At 28.8% G+C, this 21052-nt stretch overlaps 1 protein-coding gene across 2 annotated transcripts in view; it reads left to right on the forward strand.

The window, feature by feature from the left end:
• LOC136977465 (FERM domain-containing protein 4A-like) overlaps positions 1–21052 on the forward strand; it is a 146034-nt gene extending 124982 nt beyond the window's left edge. For both annotated transcript variants that reach the window (XM_067272959.1, XM_067272958.1), the window contains exons 17-24: positions 1397–1540; positions 4783–4867; positions 4953–4994; positions 5087–5196; positions 7234–7559; positions 11214–12521; positions 12967–13103; positions 20811–21052. In XM_067272959.1, coding sequence (XP_067129060.1) covers positions 1397–1540; positions 4783–4867; positions 4953–4994; positions 5087–5196; positions 7234–7559; positions 11214–12521; positions 12967–13075 — 2124 coding nt within the window. In that variant the 3' untranslated portion in view covers positions 13076–13103; positions 20811–21052. The remainder of the gene's footprint in view (positions 1–1396; positions 1541–4782; positions 4868–4952; positions 4995–5086; positions 5197–7233; positions 7560–11213; positions 12522–12966; positions 13104–20810) is intronic.

Consider the following 21052-nt stretch of genomic DNA (forward strand, 5'->3'; position numbering starts at 1 on the left):
ATAATGTTACCAAAAATATGAAAAATATGGAAGTTGGGATTTGAGTCCATAATTTCTTTAGTAATGTCTAATGCTATAAACAGCTAAACTATTGAAGTATGTGTTATTCTTTCTCATAATGGGCTACTTTAATTTTTCAATTGAAAATATTTGTTTTAATTGTTTAATTACTGGGATTTATATGTAACTCCCAATCTTTATTTTATTCAGGATTCCTACATACCTGGAAAGTCAGGGATTTTCATTAGTGTTCAGAAAAATTCATGGAATGTCAGGGAATTTGTTAAAAATTGTCAAAAAGTCAGAGGATTTGCTTACTTGGCTGCATTGTTGGTTTTTTGCTGACAATATCCTTGACTGAGTGTAGCCATCTGCAGGCAGCAAGAAGTAATGTTGTGCAATACAACTTATGAAAAGGGGACATAGTATTTTCAGGATCCAAAATTTCTCCCAAGTTTACACAAAATTTTCCCAAAAATTTATATGTACAGTACATGAAGTACATGAAATACACAAAATGATAAAAATGATAAATAATACCATTTAAACTATTTAATATTAATAATTTTGATTCTGTAACAAAACAGTTTCTGATTTTTTCCAGTTTATTAATATTTTATAAAGTTCAGGAAATTTATTAAGAGAAAAATTTAATGAATATATACTTTTGTACGTGATTATATAGAATTTTTTATATGAATAATAAAAAATAATCGATTTTTTTTCAAAGCCATGTAGATTTATGGTTATGGATTAATAACAGAATTTTAATAATACATTTTAACTTTAATAATTTGGCGATTAAAAAAATATATAACTGTTGATCAGAAAAAATAACCAATTAAAATGTTGGAGAAACAAAACTTATGTGCATAGTAAGTCAAATGCTGTTTTGTCTTGCTAATGTGTCATACTTTAAGGGATGTGAGGGTCAGGGAATTTGTACCAAGTCGATCAGGGAAAATCATGGAAATTAAAACAAAAATTTGAGTAGGCACTCTGTCTGTTGCAAGACTAAAAAACTGGTATATATGCTCAACATCATACAATATGCATATTTTTGGGATATTTCACTTGGGCATTATATTGAGAGCAGTAACATTGTCTGATGTGTCATGTATTTTATTGTGTAGGAAATTATCATGCTTTTGAAGTTTGTTTATTATTGCATATTTATTAACATTATGTTCATACAAATTCTTGTTACATGTCTTAAAGATTAGAACTGAAAATTATATTTGAAATCTAATAAACATGTAATATGATTTTAACGAAACTTTATTTTTTTAATATAATTCTGATAATTATTTACTTTTTTCTTATAATTAAATTTTGTTTCAATTTTTCTTATGTAAATATGAAAATATAAATAAAACCAAATTTTATTTGGATATAGGAAGAAGTTTTAGCAAAGTTGGAATTGGATTATGAAATTCAAAGCAAAATTACAAGTGCTGCTTTTAAATTAGCTAATGATTTAAATACTAGGAAAAGTGTTCGAAAACAAAGAAAACTTGGATACCAAAAGGCCCAAGCCAAGGTCAGTTATCAATGTTTTTTCATTTATATAATATGTGAATCATTTATAATAAAAATAATTTTTGGATTTATAAGTAAATTTAAATAAATGTAAATTGAAAGAAAATACATATTTTTTTTTATTGTTATACATATAAAACCAAGAATGTTAAAGAAGAAAAAGCAAAAAAAGCTAAATAGGGTTTTAATAAAATTTGTCATGGGTTCTAGTTTCATTTTTAATTTCATAATGATGATGATTTGTAGATGTGAAAATGTTTCAATATTATATTTTACTTGCTTATACATGTATTTTCTTTTTTAATTTAAATGTTTATAATACCAAAAACTGCTTTTTTTACTATTTCATTAATTATATATGGCTAATAATGCTCAGTGTCAAAATTTATTATTTGTTAAAATGTTTTTGAAGATGATTTACAATATAACATCAAATCAGTCCTTAAGAACAACAGTGACCATTTGAACATAACTATGAGACTGCTTCTACCTTTTGGTTGTCCAACCAAACTGGTCCAAAATCTGACAAAAAGTATGACATTAATTACAAAATAATACAGACCTTAATAAAGAATTTACTAGATAGGATGCAAAATTCATTAAAGTAACAAGAATGGATGCTACTAGATTGTTGTGGCCATATATTATAAAAGAGAACGTGGTTAAAATTGTTAGTCAAGGTGTGTGATTTTGTAAGAAATGAAAAAACTGTTCTAAAGGAAGATTAAAGAATCATGGTGTACAAAATATTAGTAGAATTGGATGGAACAAACAGTTTCAAGTGGTATATCAGGAAACAAATTTTAGGATAATTTTTATTGAGCATATGTGCAGAGTATATTGGCCATGGCTTCATGGAGCACCAGCTGAGAAACATTGTTTTAAAGAATTAAAATTTCTGTATTTAAAATATATTTATATATATTAAATAAAGCAATCAAAACATTTCATATCAAATTTTATGCAGTCTTGAATATCACTTTGGGCATAGTTTACTTTTGATTATGTAAAAGATATACAATTGAACAAAGATATAAAGAATCTAGAAATCAGTGAGTACAAAGTATATTTTTTTATAACTTCAAGAGGTGTGATTATCTTTATATTCTATTTATTGAGGCAGAACATTAGTAAAGCCTCTTCTATGTGACTTGCAGAACTGTATTTGTTCTCAAAATCTGTTCTATCAGTTTTGATTGAACTTTGTCATTTTTCATTAATTACGATGAGGAATTTAAAAATGTAAAAAAAATGGGGGTTTATGACTTCATTTTCAAGCTATAAGGTTGTTTCACGAATATGTATGACAAAGCAATATCACATGACTTTGTCAGGCAGTTTCACAGTTGCTAGCACATCTTCTATAGGCTTATAAATCAAGTTCATTCTCAAAATTTAATGGGCTGATTTTGATAAAACTTTGCCATTTTCCATTAATTGAGACAAGGAATCCAAAAATGTAATGAAGGTTCCTTTGAAATGTACTAAGCTCATCAGAAAGTAAGTACTGTTTGGGTATTTAAAAAGATCTGCAATTTGTTTTCATTTGTATTTTATTACAGAAAAATCTACATACCTTAAACTACTTTTTGACATGTTCACTATGCAAATTAAGGCATGTGTCTTATCTTGGCACTAATTGCAACATACCCGCTTCATAGAATTCAGCTGCCTGTGACTTGAACCAGTTCTGGATGTTTACCTTGATTTTATCATCACTTGCAAAGTGGTGGCCAGCAAGAAATTTCTTGAGATGAGAAAACAAATGGAAGTCGGATGGAGCTAGGTCCGGACTATAAGGAGAGTGACAGAATTGTTCCCAGCAAAATGAATCAAGCAGCGTCGTCATTATGTGTGCAGTATGCGGTTGTGCGTTGTAATGCACGAACACAATGCCAGAAGTCAATAGTCCACACCTTTTGTTCTGTATCACACACCATAACTTCTTCAATGTTTCACAGTAAGCTATAGCATTGATTGTTGTGCCTCGTTCCAAAACACTGTGCACATGATTTTTCTTGAGGAAAGTGGTAGCTTTGCTTTCTTGGATTTTGGGAACCAGTATGCCGCCATTCCAGTGACTGTCATTTTGTTTCAGGTGTTTCGTAACAAATCGCCTGTAACAATCCTTTTCAAAAAATCATTTCCTTCTGTTGCATAACACTGCAATAATTCCAAGGCTACTCCCATGCATTTCTGTTTTTGAATGTCTGTTAGTGTTTTTGGTACCCATTGTGCACACAATTTTTTGTAGTGCAAATGTTGTCACAATTTCATGTAATAAAGATTGTGAGATGTTTTGAAAAAGCTTTGACAAATCAGAAATCCTGAATCAAATATTGGAACGAAGTTGTTCGTTGGCATCAATTCTTCGGTGATCAACGACGGGCGTCCATTGCACTCCTCAGCGTGGACATTTTCCCTTCCTTTGTTAAACATCCTAACCCACTTTTGCGCCATATCTTCACTCATTGCATTCTCTCTGTAAGTTTCACTTATCATCAGATAAGTGAAACTTACAGAGAGAATGCAATGAGAGTTGAACATTGCTCACATTCAAAAACTTGACAACGGCTCTTATTTCACAACTGACAGGCTGATTGATTGTTTTAAACATGATTACCAACAAACAATGACTTCAAACATTAACATAATTAAAACAAAATGGCTACGATAATTCATTCTGGAGTTGAAGGACGTAACTACGCATACGTGACCTTCGTGCTGTCAGATGTATGGGAGATATATGCACAAATGGTACTTACTTTCTGGATCATCTTAGTAAAAAAATAGGGGTCCATGACTAAGTTTTTGATATACAAAGAGATTAAAGTGACAATGCCATGCTCGCTGATGTGACTGAGTGCTTCTAACAGAATTCAGGCCTAGGGGCCAAAAATAAAATTAGCATTGTGTGCACCTAATGGAAAATAGGCATGAAAAATGAACAAAACACAAGAACAAATGGATCACATTTCCATGTTGGCAACTGAAAGGATTGTCTTTTCCAAGGCTGACGGGTACAAGGATAGCCTCTTTTTGTGGCAGAAAGTGCAAAGTTTACCTGTCTGCATCTATTAGGTACAAGGATCACCTCTTCTATGCTTAACAGGTGCAGAGGTAACTTATTTTTTTTGGCTCCACCTCAATTCTATTGCAATGTGACAAAGTTATGTGATGTCTTAGTACTAAACTGTATAAATCAAAATGGTTCGATATATTTCTAATAAGAGTTTTTTTCAGTTAAAAGATATTGAACAGAAATTAATAATTGCCAAAAAGCAAAAAGAGCTTTTAAGAAAATGTCCTAATTTGCCTTCTGATGAAGGTAATTTTTTTTTTGTAATACTTTCTGACTGTTTATATTGTATATATAAATTATATTTTTAATTTTGTAAAACATTAAATTTCAGATGATTGTGGAGAAAATATCAGTCATTCCACAGATGAATGTGGTGTGTATTAAGTTGAATCTTGTAAATAAATATAATAATAATAGTTTACAGTTACATTATCATTGCTTAAACTAATTTTAAAATATTTTCAGATAATTTATTCAAATGTCCAACTACAAATTTGGATAGCTCTACCAAAGTTTTTTCAAAACATTCAACAAAATTGGAAGAAGCAAATAATCACATTAATCAGCTGTTATTAGTAAGAACTGTTTATTTTTTTTTATTTTACAGGGTTCCTTATAATGAATTCAGTGTTTTTTGTTAATTAAATGTTTTTTTAGATATGCATAAAGATTCTTATAAAATAAAATTTAAGTATCAAATAAAATATATGAATAAATCTGATAAAATATATAAAAATTCCACAAAATTAATGATATTTTAAATACTTTATCTTAACCTAGAATAAATCTAATTCAGTTTTTATAAAAATAATGTAATATACTCTGCAGACTTCTTATTTTTCAATGAGAAAATTGTGAAACATAATTTATAAAAATTAGCATATATTGAATATTTATAAATATATTATTAGAATTAGATATAAAAATTGAAATTATTTCAAATTTCCATATAAACCAGGGGAGTCTTGAATGAAAAAGATTGGAGAACACCTGATCTCTATACTATTACTAACTACATAAAAATGTTTAATTATTTAGTCTTTTATAAAAGTTTATTTATTAAAACATATATTCAATTGAATTAGTAAAAGCAAAAATTTATTATTATTATTGGCACATTTTATTGTGCCAATAAAAACACAACATTCAAAAAATATAAATCACATATTTCAATATTAGGCTATGAATAAAATGTTGAAATGGAATAACAACATACATTATGTAATATAACCTTTGAAAACCATTTCTTATAAGAATCTTTATTTTATAAATAAAATTAAAGTGAACAATATTGGAAATTTGTATTTAAAATAGTTTTAAGCTGGGTATCCATATGAGCAATTTTAGAATGTGATTCAAATGCATTTGGCAGTTCACATCTATGACTCATGACTCAAAATGAGCATCTAAATTGCATTGTTAGACACAAATTAGATTAAGTTGAATGTACTTTTGCATTTCATGAATCAGATACAGCCAATCAGCAATGACTAAACATCATCAGGTGGTTTGACATTATTTTCTACAAAATTGCTTAGTGGATGAATGCAATAACTGAAAAATTAATAGAAGTTTGCTATTTTCCTGAAATTTGTTATAAAAGGAATGGAAAGTGAAAGTTCAAAAAATGTTCTTTCAGTTTATTTTCTTCTGTCTACAAAGAATAAGAATGTAACAAATATGGTTGTGTCATCCAGCTTTGATTTACTCTTTTTCTTTTCCACCAGATAATATGCAAATGAAACAGTAAATATCAGTAGTGTGATTTGCACAGAAGTTATAAGATTACACATTTGCTTCGCACAGTGAAACCATTAGTGGGCAAATGATTTAACACTTGCTTAGCTTTTATAGGTTTTACAGGTAGATTGTTTAACTACCAAAATTAAAGAACATGCATATGACATCCAAAAAGGGAAGTATTCAACTTCATTGGTCCAATTTTCAAGTGAGACCAGGCTGTCCCTCAGGGGGGAGAGCCAAAAACAATACAAAGAATTTATATGCTTGTCATGGATTGAATTTTATGTTTATCCCATAAACAAGCTGTAATCTGTAATTTTGGAATATTTCTTATTTTTCAGTTTTTAATTTTTGAAATATGTTTTAAACATTTTTTAAATTTTAATTTATTTAACATCATCAACGTATAGAATGCTCCACATTTCAAATGTTTATGTTCATTCAAATTTTTGTAAAAAGTTCATTAAAAAATTCTTTTATTAAATGTACAAGCTCATTTAAAGTGTGAAACCACTCATGTGGCTACCCAGCATTATGTAAGAGCATTGAGGCATGGGCAAATGCGGCTCTTCCTGAAAGTGTTAATTTCTGTTTTTATTATTATTTTTATAATTTTGTGAAAATATGTTTATTAAAAAAATTCAATATTTGTTTTATATTATATTTATATTATATAATAAAATCGCGCGCCTTACCATACTTCCACCATGACAGTACAGAACTGCGGCTCCCATGCATTTTGCAAAACCTACATTTCGGCTCCCACGGAACTGTTGCTTGCCCACCCCTGGTTTATATTATGAAATTCTTATTAGCAAAAAGTGTGAAAAGTTTGTGAATTTTAATGTAGTGATTAATTTTTTTTCTAGAATTCTAAGTCACCATCACCAGCATTCACAAGTTCATCATCATCCTCTCTCCATCTTCTTCAACAAAATTCATCTTCTGCACCTCCTAGTCCAACAAAACATCGTCATAATTTTTTACAGGAATCAAATCCATATAATACTATTTCACATTCAGCAACTTTGAGGCCAAGAAAGAATCTATCCAGAGGTGTATGCTTAAATAGTGATATTAGAGAAGCTTCAGTTATGACTCGTACACATTCTGTTTATTCTACAAGCTCTGAATATGATAATGTCAGTTGTAGTAGTGGCAGCATGCTCTCCCTTCGAATGCCATATCAAAACAGGTTAGTTGAAATTGATTAAACTTTGAGTCTGTATGCATTGTATATTTTTTCTATTATTGTTATGAGCCAGTAACTATTTAAATTACAAAAAATAAATTAAAAAATAAAATCCTTTGCTTACTTTCCAAAACACAAAAAAGAAAGAGATTTATTTTAAAATAAATATAATTGTTATATAGCAGAATATGCAGAAAATTCTCATACTTTTATTATTTATTAATTCTTAAAAATTGCATATGGAAAAAGTTTATAAAATTAAATTTATTAAACTATAATACTATACATACTGTGTATATTTTTAATAAGATTTGGCTAAAAATAAACACACTTATATACTTAGAAAAAAAATGTAAATTTTGAAATATTTAAATGAATTAGATGAAATTTTATAGGATTATCATCTTATAATATGACATAATAAAAGATGCACAAATAAATAAAATATTTAAATGATTATTGTGAAACTTAAATAGCATTTCCATTTAAGTACTATGATCAGAAATGTGTTTGTTGCTGAAGAATATATATATGTATAAGCCAAATTGATTGCCAGATTGATATTAAGAATAATTTTGTTGATTGATATAGTTGTTGGCAGTACTTACTAATAGTTCTTACAGATTGAATGCAGTTATGTAGAATGTTATATGACTTCTTAGAACAAATCACAAACATATTGTTGTATTTAGATCAGAAGAATTTGCTGGTCATTTTATTTATTGAATATTTTCACTTTCAACATATTTCATCACATACACTTTATGTTGTGCTTGTGCTTTATTCATTTATAAAAATTAAATCCCTAAACAAATTGAATTGTATGTAGGTTTTTCACTATTTCTTGAATGTATTTATTGAACAGTGAGAGATCTGTTGTAAGATTAGTGTATCATAAATTATTATCTCTCTTAATTATTAAACTACCATCTAGCTCTTTCTCATGATAGATAAACAATATCAGTATCTGGATTCTTTTTGTATCAAACTACTTCAAGAATCATTCTGAAGCTTAATCTACCTATGTCAAGAAAAAGTTTTTGCATGATGATGAAAGGTTCCATATCAGTGCTGTCAGTTTAAGTTTAAACAAGTTATTCTATAAGAGAAAGCCATGGTATCATGCATATAGCAGATTCTATTAATGAAATTCTTTAACTACTGTTGATCTTGAAATAATATATCCTATAAAAATTTAAAAAAAAAAGATGCAAACAATGTTTTTAAGCATGACATCTCTTTATGTTGTTTAGTAGTTAGGATCTCAATGATTATTTGTTGGTATTTAATCATTGAGTGGTGATAGCAAGTTTATCGAGCTCATTTTTACGTGAACAAAGATCTTCATAATATGGAAATGGTCAGTAGAAGATATTAATGATTCCTGAATGCCTCCTCTAACATTTGGTTTGCATTTAGTTTATTTGTTCTCCATCATAGTGATAGTGAAGATAATGTCTCTGAGATATGTTTGAGACACTTTTACAATCAAAATGTTGAAAGATGATTAATTTCTTACACTGTCTTTATATTGAACAGCACTTTTTCATATTTCAATGAAATTTCAATGTATGAATCATGGAATATTTCTAATAGAAGCATTGCCTGCTTATGAGTTCAATAAACACACTTCAGTGTTGCCCTTTATTAACTGCGTGAGTAACTCATTGCTCACACATATATATATATATAGTTTTATTTGTAAAATTATTACAGAAATTGTTACTTTCATATCAGTTTTAAATCATTTTGTTTAATAAAAGAAAGCCAGAAAGAACATTCACATTTATTTAAAACTCCTCTTAATTATTCAAATCAATATATATATATAACATGCATAGTGTCTACTATATTATTTAATAATTATTATGTTTAATCATTATGGAAATTTAAATTCAATCAACTTTCCTTAAAATGAACATTAAAGTAAATTCTCACATTAAATGTGAGAATTTACTTTATCAATGTTCATTTTACTTTATCAAAATTTTGCTGTTGCCCTGGTAAAATGCCATTGTCACAACATTAATTTTCATGACAATCTTAGATGGAAAAAAATCACATTTCTTTTAGCTTTGTTTTGTTTACCACTTTGATGTACTGCTCTGCACTTAAATGGTAAATGCCATCTCCTCCTCATTTTGTTTGATTTGAAAATCATTTAGAACATTAATTTGTTTGTGTAAATAAATTTAATTTCACTTTATTTAGTAAATTAATTTAAAATATTATAATTTAGGGATTTTGATTGCCTATTAAGCTGAAATTGCCTAAATTATACAACCTTGACCTGACTGAAAATCATCAATACACATTCCCTTAAGTGAATTCGATAAAGTTAACTACTGTTTCCTTAATGATTCATATTAACATGAGTTGACTGTGTTCTCATTTAGAGTACTTTGAATCTGTTCTTATTTAAAAACAAATATTTGAGTGTAATTAATTTGAAACTTTACAATAAGTCTATGTTGACTACTTATTGTTATGTTTTTACTTTTTGAATCTTTTGGAAAACAAAACAGTGAAATTTTGAAAATTCACATATTAATAAAATTTAGCATATAATGGACAAATTATAAAACACCTGGAATTTGCTTATTGTAATCAGTTATTATCAGTTGTTTAGTGGTATGAGAATCAGCATGTTCCAAAACATGTTAATAAATAATGAAGATTTATTAGTTCTTGTATTATAATAATTATTAAATTATACATTTATAATTGTTCTAACATGCGTGTTTAATATCAGAATCAATAAAATTTCCATTATTTTAATCTTATTTACTTATTCTGCTTATGTTATCATTAAGTCATCATCATCAGTAAAGACAAGTCTCAGAATGATTATAATAAGTGGAATCTGTTGTATACTACAGCATTGATGTGGTTTTCATACATTTTTATACTATTAAATTCTTATAATCTTGATAACTTGTTTACCATATAACTTCAATCTTTTTTTGATTGGCATTATATTTATTTATAATATTACTGAATAAGTGAACCTGAAATATTGTTTGAGACAAAACTGAAATACTGAAATGAGATTTGAAAATGCGTATATATTTATCTTTTTGTTTTAAATAATAATGAAAAATCTCATAAGGAAATTGAATCATCATTTTGAAACTTGTATTTGATTAGCAACATATTTAAAAGAGAAATTTATTCAAACAAAAAAAAATAAATATGTTTTGAACTTATTTTAAGAGGATCTACATTCGTATTTATCTTCTTGTTCTACTATTTTTTAATATTTATTTCAAATTTCAGTTACTATATTATTATTATTTATATGTTTGAGTTGATTTTGTTATTTGGCATGTTTCTAAAGTAACAATTTCTTTAATTTTATTCCTGAGAATGAATGTCAATTAAAAACAATTTAAAGTTTTTTGTTTTCTTTGTATATTTTATACTAAATAAAGCATTTTTTTAAAGATTATTTTCATAAATGTAGAGTTTTTAGTATTCTTGTTAATAAGACAAATTAATTTAATGCTATCTAAACAATTAACAATTATTTTCAGATAATTCTGTACAGAATAATAAAATAAAATAATAATAATAATAATAATAATAAAATGTGAATTTTTGTAATCAGAATATAATAATTAACTTATATATTTTACTTTCTTTATTTTTATTTTTTAGATTTGAAGCATCTGTAAATATTGAAGGCTCAAATACATACAATGTGCCTAATAGGAGAACAAGTCAAGTATTTGAAAGTCAAGATGATTTGTTAGGACCACTGGCAGAAAGAATTGAAAATCAAGCAGTTTTACATAACAATAATTTAATGAGGAAACAAACATATTTTCCGGATCAATATTCAAGCAAGGAATCTGTATTTTATCAGAATCAGTATAGTGCTCCATTGCATAAAGATAATGAGAAACCACTTTCTAGTCCTAAACCACCATTTTGTTTGAGTCAGTATCTTTCTGGACATATAGATTCAAGGAGTCTCGAAAATTTAGACAATGCAGAGAGAAATCATACTTTGCTTAAGAACTGTCATTCTTCACAGAATCTTTTAGTTAATAATTTTAGGGAAAATGTGAAAGTTGGTTCAGTTCCAATTCATAGTGAAATTCAATATGTACAGGCCATACAATCTCATATTAGTGAACCTGAATTAAATTGTTTAATGAACTGGCAGGAAAGTAGAACAGAGAATGAGTTGCCTCTTAGTTTAAAGGATAGAAAAAATAAAAATGGACCCGCATTTTTTAGTAGCAATTTAGGATTACAATATTGTAATATCAGAGATACAGATAAAATGCCTTCAATGAAACACTTTAGCTCTCAATGTGATATCTACTCTTCAAGTGCACTTATACAAAATCCAGTGTCTAAAACAAAAATAAAAGAATGGACTGAAACTAATTTAGATAGTCCACTTCCACTTTCTCCAAACAAACTAAAAGACACTTCAAAAGAACATCATAGCATATTATCAAATATCAGTTTCACTATTGACTCTGATGTCAGTTTATCTCAAAAAAGTTCTGAACAAGTATCTATATCTTCTCCAAATACAGCACATGAGATATTAGATCCTGGTCCAGTTATGCAGACAACTTCAGAAGAAATAAATGTGCCTTTATCTCCAAGTGTTGCCTCACATTCATTTCAATCCGGAGTTGAAGTGAATATAGTGAGTGTTGGACATTTTCAGCCTTATTGGGAAGAAACAAAGCCATATGAAATGGCAGATTTTTATAAATATAGTACAAAACACAGAAAAAAACAATTGGATATTAATGCACAAAATATTCAAGAACAAGATGAATTACAATTCAAGCTACAAAATTGGGATGATAATATTCACTCACCCCAATCACCTGAATTAATAAATATTCCAACAACAAATAAAGAAGTCTTTCAAGAACCCACAAATTGGTCTCCAAATTTCTGCCAATTCAGAAATATACAGTCTCAGGGAACTAAAAGTGGGTAAGTAACATTTTAAAGTTCAAGAAAGGAAAGTGAAATGTTCCTATTTTAAACACTAAGTATATCATAGAAGCATTTTATTTTTCAATGCTGATTAAGTTCTGATCTTAATATTTACTAAAATTTTCCTTTTCTTTCACAATTTATTGCCAGTCTTAGCTCAGTCCATTTATTAATGAAAATATGGTATTATTATTGTGGTTAAGCACATTTTGTATACTTGTTCTTGACCATTTGGGTTGAACCATACCAGTTTCAAAGTAATGATTTTTTTTTTTTTTTTCTTTTACTTTAAACACACAAATTACCATACTCATATCATAAAAGTATCTTATTACATCCAACTCTTTTATGTAGCAATTAAAGATTTTTCTCATGCCTTCCAATATTATTCTTAATGATCATTATATCATAATTTTAAAATATTTATTTCTTTGTTTTTAAGGGACAGTAGTCATCTTCAGCAGAATTCATCAGTTGCAGATGCTTTTCGTGACGAAATGATCTCTTGGTATTCAGATCAAGAGAATGTTAAAAAAGCAACTTTAGTATAAATATTCAAATTAACAAAGAAAATTAAAAGTATGTATTTATTTATCAAATGCTTTTTCAAAACTTTCTTTGAAATGATATTTTTATCAATAATAAATAAACGATAAATGAGAGAACCAAAGTTCTCAAATATTATAACTCCTTGGGACTCCGGCGAATTAAATACTTTTTAATTTTAATGTAGTTAAACATAAAAACGAAAAAAAAATTATAGAAATGTGTTAATTTTGAAGAAAAAGCTTCAAAGTATAATTTCCTTTGTCTCGCCTTAGCGCGAAACTTGACACCGATGTGTCATTGTTTACACAGCTGGATGACCTTGAGAACAGCTGGTGTCGTCTTTCGCGGGACATTCTCATGAAACTCTCGGGAGGAGAAGGGTAAAAAGTAGGGTGAATACTAGATGGCGGTATATTTCTAAATATTTTTTTAAAATTACGATTTTAATTGAAATTTCCGACCCCCCCGACTTAATTAAACGTATATATAATAAAATCTATTAATTAAAAAAATTAAAAAACTATTGGATGCTGTTTTTGACATCAGAAAATAGCTTTAAATAACTTTACCGAAGTAAAATCGACGCACTAGAACTTTAGAAAGATGAATAAAGTTTTATAAAAAAATCCCATAAAAAAACCATTAAGCGTTAATTGCGTGTCATTAAAGGTTAATTAAACTCGCAATAAAATTTTTTCGCGCGGGTAAAAATTTTTCAAAAAATTTGGAGACTTAGAAAACATCCGAAAAATCAAAAAAAAAAAAAAAATTTTTTAGGGGTCCTAAAGGACCCCATTTTTTGTAACGCTATACAACTTGCCCGAGATATCTCGGGCTAAGGGCTGAACGCGTTAAGAGAATCCTACTGCTTAATTTAATTTTGTTTTGGTACTATGATACATCCATTTTTGAGCACAAGGTTAATATTCAAAAGTCATTTACAATTAAAGTTTTTGTTTTTAATTTTAAAATTCTTCAAAAGAAATAAATGAAACTACATCTTATAAGCATTGTTACATATAATGAAAAATAAATATAATATTCCTTAACACTCCAAATTTCAAATAATGTAAAATCTGCTTTATTGGAATTAAAAAGAAAATAAATGAAACGTTTACATAACAATTTGGAAAAACAACCAAATTAAATATTTTGAAAATTTTTAAATTTCAAAATAGATACATTCTATTTCTAACAAAATGTCCTCTACATCTATTACAATATAAAAAATTTTTTAAAAATTTGAACCTTGCATACCTGTCCTGTGTTATTCCTGAAATATCTTGGTACGTAACATTATGACTTGACTGGGGATCCGAGATATCTCATTTCTGCTTAGGAACTTTTTCAACATTAGATGTTGCTACTTGTATGGAATTCCAAAATTAGTGACACGCGACAGAGAAAATATTCAACATTCAATAGGTTAATAACTTCCTCAAATAAAAATAAAGCCCAAGCTGTTTTTAATGAAGTCAAAAATCAGAATTTATTAGGTATTGCATTTTGGCTTCCTTAACAAGCAGTTTGAGTTTTATTTATTTAAATATAGTGTCACGTTTTGTTTATTAGACTAATAGTTTTCCATCAAGTTTTTTTCAAAGATCTTCCTATATCTTAAATTTTTTCTTTTCCTTATTTTTTCTAAGACGTGCATAAAAGTCTTGAATTTATAAAAAAAAAAGCTTGGTGAAGAAGTTGTTAACAGTAAAAATTCAGGAAATTTCCAATAGCATTTGAAGTAGCTGTTGGAAAGAAGAGCCAATTAAAGAAATACCATAGCTTTTAATTAATTGTATAACATTATTAATTTTGAACTTTACAAATTAGCACTCATAACAACAAACTTGAAAAATGGCTAACAAATTTGGGAGCAAAAAAAAACATTTTATTAAAAATAGTGGCAACAAGATGATGGCATTTTAGTAAGATGTAAAATTTTCCCATGGCAGCTATACAAACCAATATTCAATGCAGCATAGTCAGTTAAGTTGCTCATGTCCGTTTGTGGTATTCTGGGAAGTCTGCACTTGCCATCCCAGCATGTCTCAGATATGTTCTTAAGTCTGCACTTGTTCAGATAAGCAGAACAATCAGCTGCAAAATGTCATTGGCATACATTCAAAATGTATACATACATACATACATACATTCATCAGCTGCCAAATTGCCTTCCAGCACAATTAGAGAAGATCACCTGTCTTAAGAGATGGCACTGTACACTATGTGCAATGGCCATATGCAACAACAAACTCTACAACAAATGTAGGATCTGAATGTTTGCCACATGGCAAACATTCAGATCCTACATTTGTTCTTATGTGGCAGTTTTCAGCACTGAAAGAGAAGTGGGATTCATTGCTAAAGAGGACAGGCCTCCAATTTGACACTGTCCATGATGACCAAGCTTGGCACCAATGCAGACAGCTCTGCCTATGTTGAGAGGTCAGTAATTAGGTGTCAATGTCCATTAAAGTGTCTACCTTAATGGACATTGAACCTAATCTCAGTTTCTGCCAGTTGTCTCTAAATGGTATCTCTTGAAAGAAGATGCATGCAGGAGGGCAAATGTGTGATAGCAACACTATTGATGAGGACGTGGTTCCTCTCCTGATTGCATGAACCTCTTGAGCAGTTTTGTCCGGAGCATCCTGAACCTCTGTAATGGTTTTATGTGTACTTCTCTGATCTACTGTTGGCAACATTAATCAACTACCATATCACTTGATCAAGATGAAGTTGATATGCCTGTTGGACTAAACTATCTTCTCTTAGGTCTAAGATGCAACCTGTCTCTAAAGCATCATCATAATACTGGACTGCAATTTTTAATCATATTTTTTTATTTTTCATTTAAAATGTAGGCTCTCTACTTCATATTAGTACTGTAATGTCTTGCCCCTGTACATCATACTTTTCTGTTAGCAGTGGAGTTGTGCCAATCATCTATTAACTGCTTTCAGGGAAAGTTTTGAATTGAAATAACATGACTTCCAGTTTGCATCAGAAGTTCGTATATAATTAATCAGGTCTCTTGCCCCTAAGGTTTCCATATCTGGTCTTGGCTTTCATCTATCTAACTCTGTTCTTGAGATTAAGGAATAATGGACAGACAGACGACGGTGGAAATTTATAGGTCTATGATTTTTTCAAATTGCAGCCCAATCACAATTGTTCGTAGTGCTGTCACATATGTTTCAAAGCCATATTTGTGCACAACTTGCAGTATCAAAGCAGAAAATCCAGTTGAAATTGTCCATGACTGACAACATGGATCCTTTTAAATACCGCACAATGCATTGTTCTCATGCATGTAGAATGACGCTCAATTTTATAAGGGTTTTTATAATATTTTATATTTCATAATATTTTATAATATTTCATAACTTCAAATTTGCAAAAATATTTTGATACTCTGGTAGAAATGGAAAGTATAATGTGTTTTGAAGTTTGAAGTGCTCCATCATTTTTAATTCAATTATTTTGAAGTTATATAAAATTTTTATTTGTTTTGTGAACTTATTCCCTGATAATGGACTGGAACACTTAGAAAATAATGTTTATTTGGTTTTTAACTCCAGTAAAGCAGATTTTGTGTGTAAAACTTAAAGTTTAATGTCTAATTATTAATAAAACCACCAATATGAAAAGTTCAGTTTTTATTCTTAAAAGATAATGAATTTGGAAATATTTATCTTCAAATACTAGTGATTTATAGAGCTCAATTTTAAAAAGTTTATATTTAAAATAAAATAAGATGAAATATTTTGATGAGATGAGCTAAGGTTGAAGTGAAAGTTGATTTTACAGGAAATCACAGAATTGTATCATGAGAAAATTTAGTATTTTAATTCCACATGACATAGTAAATTATAACAAATGCTTTACTTAACACGTTGACTGCCACGTGACTTTTCAGGATTCTGTTGTAAAACGCCAACTTAATTTAATTATATTATATTATTAAAAACTCTAATCAGAGTACATAGAAATAATCAAAAAGCATATAGAATGTGTTTTTCTTAAAATAAAGGTATTACGAATTATCTCGTAGTTGGCTTATGTAACAGAAAGCTCTTCGCTAAAGCCAAACTACGAGTTAATTCGTGCACAGACACGATTCGTCCTGTCACTTCGCTACAGCCAATCAGAGATGTGCGTCTAAATTCATTAGTAATAAATCGGATATAGAGGCGAGCACATCACATTTACGTCTTTTTTGAGAGTGTTATTTTTTATTTATTTTTATAATCAAATTATAAATATCCCAATATGGATAAGAAAAGACCACTGACTAAAAAACAACTTGATTACTACACTAATCTAAGTGATTCAGAATCTGACAAAATTTTTGGTGAGGATGGTAACGACAGTAGCGATTATGTACCATCTGAGGATTCAAGTGAGGACAGTGATTATGACGTCGTCTCCGAACCTGAAGATGAGACTATTCTCGAACCTGAAGGCAATGACGATGCGTCTCAAGCAACCACATCAAATCCAAACGATAATTTGTGGACAGAAACTCAACAAAATCCTGAACTATTTATTTTCCAAGAAAATGTTGGTTTGAAATTGGATACGACAAACCTTACAGTGCAAATGCTGGTAGACCTATTTTTTTCGGAAGAATTTCTTGCATTACTGGTCGAACAAACGAATTTGTATGCTGCACAAGAAATTGCAAAACATAAAGAAATAAAAAAATCTAAAAGGGTATCACAGTGGAAAGACGTCAGCACTGCAGAAATGAAAGTTTTTATTGGACTTGTATTACAAATGGGTCCTTGTTCTTTTCCTTCAATAGAACATTACTGGAGCACAAACGAATTGTATAATATAATGTTTTGGCGATCACATATGAGTCGAAATAAATTCCAATTGTTACTGCGTTATTTTCATTTAGTTGATAGCTCAATACCATCTTCTGACAGATTATATAAGGTAAGACCTATACTAAACCATTTCAATAATATTATGCACCAAAACTATGTGCCTGATAAAAATATGTGTATCGATGAATCAATGATGTTGTGGCGTGGAAGATTGCATTTTCGCCAGTACATAAAAAATAAAAAACACAAATACGGTGTCAAACTGTATGAACTATGTGAATCCGATGGTATTGTTATGAAAATATCAATTTACAGCGGAAAATCTGAAGGAATTGACAGTAATTTAGGCCACACTACTGATGTTGTCTTACACTTACTTGAAGACTATCTTGATAAGGGATATACCGTATACATGGATAATTTTTATAATTCTGTTGCTCTTACGAAATTACTGACTACACGAAAAACTTATGTGTGTGGAACTCTGCGAAATAACAGAAAGGGGAATCCCAGAGATGTAATAAATCGAAAACTGAAAAAGGGGGAGTTTATTTGGCAGCGAAATGGTCCTGTTACTGTATGTAAATGGAAAGACAAACGAGAAGTCCTTACCATTTCAAACATGCACGTTGTTGAAATGGTAGAGGTGTTCAATCGCAATGGAAAATGTTCGATGAAACCGAATATAATTCGAGATTATAATCATGGAATGTCTGGCATTGACCGATCAGATCAAATGCTATCGTACTACACAGCTCTAAGAAAGACTATTAGATGGCCCAAAAAGGTTGCATTACATATTATAGAGATATATATACATAATGTGCACAAACTCTTTCAAAAAGCAACTTCTTCTAAAATAAAACTTATAAAGTTTAGAGAAGCATTCGTCAAAGCGTTGATTGGAGAAGAGATTCAACCAGTTTCAAAAAAAATTAAATTGCAAGAGCTTCACTATTTACAGAGTATCCCACCTACTCAGAAAAAACAACATCCGACAAAGCCATGTCGAATTTGTACCAAAGCTAAGAAACGCCGAGAAACGCGTTATTTCTGTCCAATCTGTCCAGAGAAGCCAGCCCTTTGCGTAGAAGATTGTTTTAAAAATTATCACAAACAATAAAAATATCGTTTTGCTTTTGATTTTGAATAAACTTTTTATGATATTTTCTGTTCATTTAAATTTATGTTTCTGTTTTATAAATTATCACAAACAATAAAAATATTGTTTTGCTTTCGATTTTAAATAAACTTTTTATGATTATATTTTCTGTTCATTTATTAATAAATGTTCTGTTCATATAAGCCAAACTTGATTTTTTGTTCTTGCCCCTGAAGCTATCTATTCATATTTACACTGATATACTACGAATTACATCATAGCTGCACAAATATGGCAAGGAAACAAACTACGATATAACTCGTAGGTGGCGTCCTAGGCAGAAACGGTAACTACGAGTCATCTCATAGATGGCTGTCAACGTGTTAACCATTCTTTGTAGCTAAATCTGTGAAAGATTGATAACCTCACACTATTATTTGACAAACATTTTTAAACTTGATTATTAAAATTTAGTATTTAAGATGGCTGCTTGGACTTATTTTATTAAAAGGACTTATTATATTGACAACTTGGTTCAGCAAATTTAAGAAAACAAGTCTTTATTTTTCACCTGTACACATTCTACATGATATTATTGTTTCGGACTAGTTTGTCCCTCATCAGCAGGTTTACAGCCAACATGTTCTAAAACAAATCATTAAAAATCACTACAAATTTATAAAATTCTGGCAATAAAAGCCGATAATACCAAATTACATTGAATAACTTAGTTTTTTTATTTTTAAATACGTCAAAAAAGTCCAAGTAGACATCTCAAATACTAAACTATATGATAAGGACACAGAGGCATATGATTTAATATTGATTATTAAAAACTTAAAAGTGTTAATAAATATAATAAACTTATAAAACTCAAGCCAAAAAAGAAATTAATTCCTATAGCATTTGAAAGTGAAGTATAGTGGCTTTAAAAGCATTGTAGAGAATAAAAATTGAACTTTTAATAGTTGTATTTTTACAATGTACACACAACACAAAAAGTTTTGCAACACCTATGAGCTTGTTTTCAATGAACAACTGAGCATAAAACATATTATGAAGGAAGATTGTCATTAATATCTGCTATTAAGAAGACAATATGCAAAACAGAAGTGATTACAAGTTGGTTGTGTGAAAATTTGTTAACATTAGTGGTATTGTCCTGTCAGGAGGTTGTACTCCAGATTATTGTTGGAAACAGCATTCTATATTTCATTTTCAAAGTTGCCATTACCAAATGGGAGAGGCTGGACCAACACTACTTAGATAAACTGACAGCATGCAATGAAGAATTAAATCATTGAGAAACACGGGGTGGCGTAACAGAATATTGAAACCATTGTTTCGCCAATAATTGTAAACACTGTCATCATTGGTCTTACTGCCCCATTTTGAGATAGTCTTTTGTTTTTGTGGCAGTAAAGTCTGCTAATTGTCACTACATAAGATGCTTATTTCAAAATATGATGATATTTTATTGTTTTTCAAAATTACTGTGGTGCAGAACTTTTTGTGATGTGTCTATTTATATGTATTCAATTTAACAATAATGATTATTTAGGAAATACTGTATATTTGGTTCTACTTATTTGTTTTTTGTTATATTATATATGATAACATTAGTTTATTTCTGTAGAAATACCAATAGAATAAACATTAATTGTTGTTCATTGTTTTAAGATTTTGTTAAATTTGAAAATAATATTTATGATTAATCTGTGAAAATAAGCTGTTGTTAAAAGTATTAAGATGTATTTTTATTTTTTTAACATTATTAATTTTTTCATACTACGTTTGTAGGTTTATTACACATATTGCTGAAGATAGCCTTATTACAGCTTATGTATAGCACAAAAATATCTCAAGATGTTTCATGTTTTGCATTATGTACAAATGTATTTATTAAGTTCAAAATAATGTGTATAATACTGTTTATATTATATATGTTTCATATATATAATTGTTATTTTGATAAAAGTACATAAAAATGATCATTTTGTATGAAAAAATTATTTAACAACTACATATAGTTAAATTCTGTA

This window comes from Centruroides vittatus, unplaced genomic scaffold (assembly GCF_030686945.1).
Source record: "Centruroides vittatus isolate TY-2023 unplaced genomic scaffold, ASM3068694v2 contig_459, whole genome shotgun sequence".
Taxonomy (NCBI): Eukaryota; Metazoa; Arthropoda; class Arachnida; order Scorpiones; family Buthidae; genus Centruroides; species Centruroides vittatus.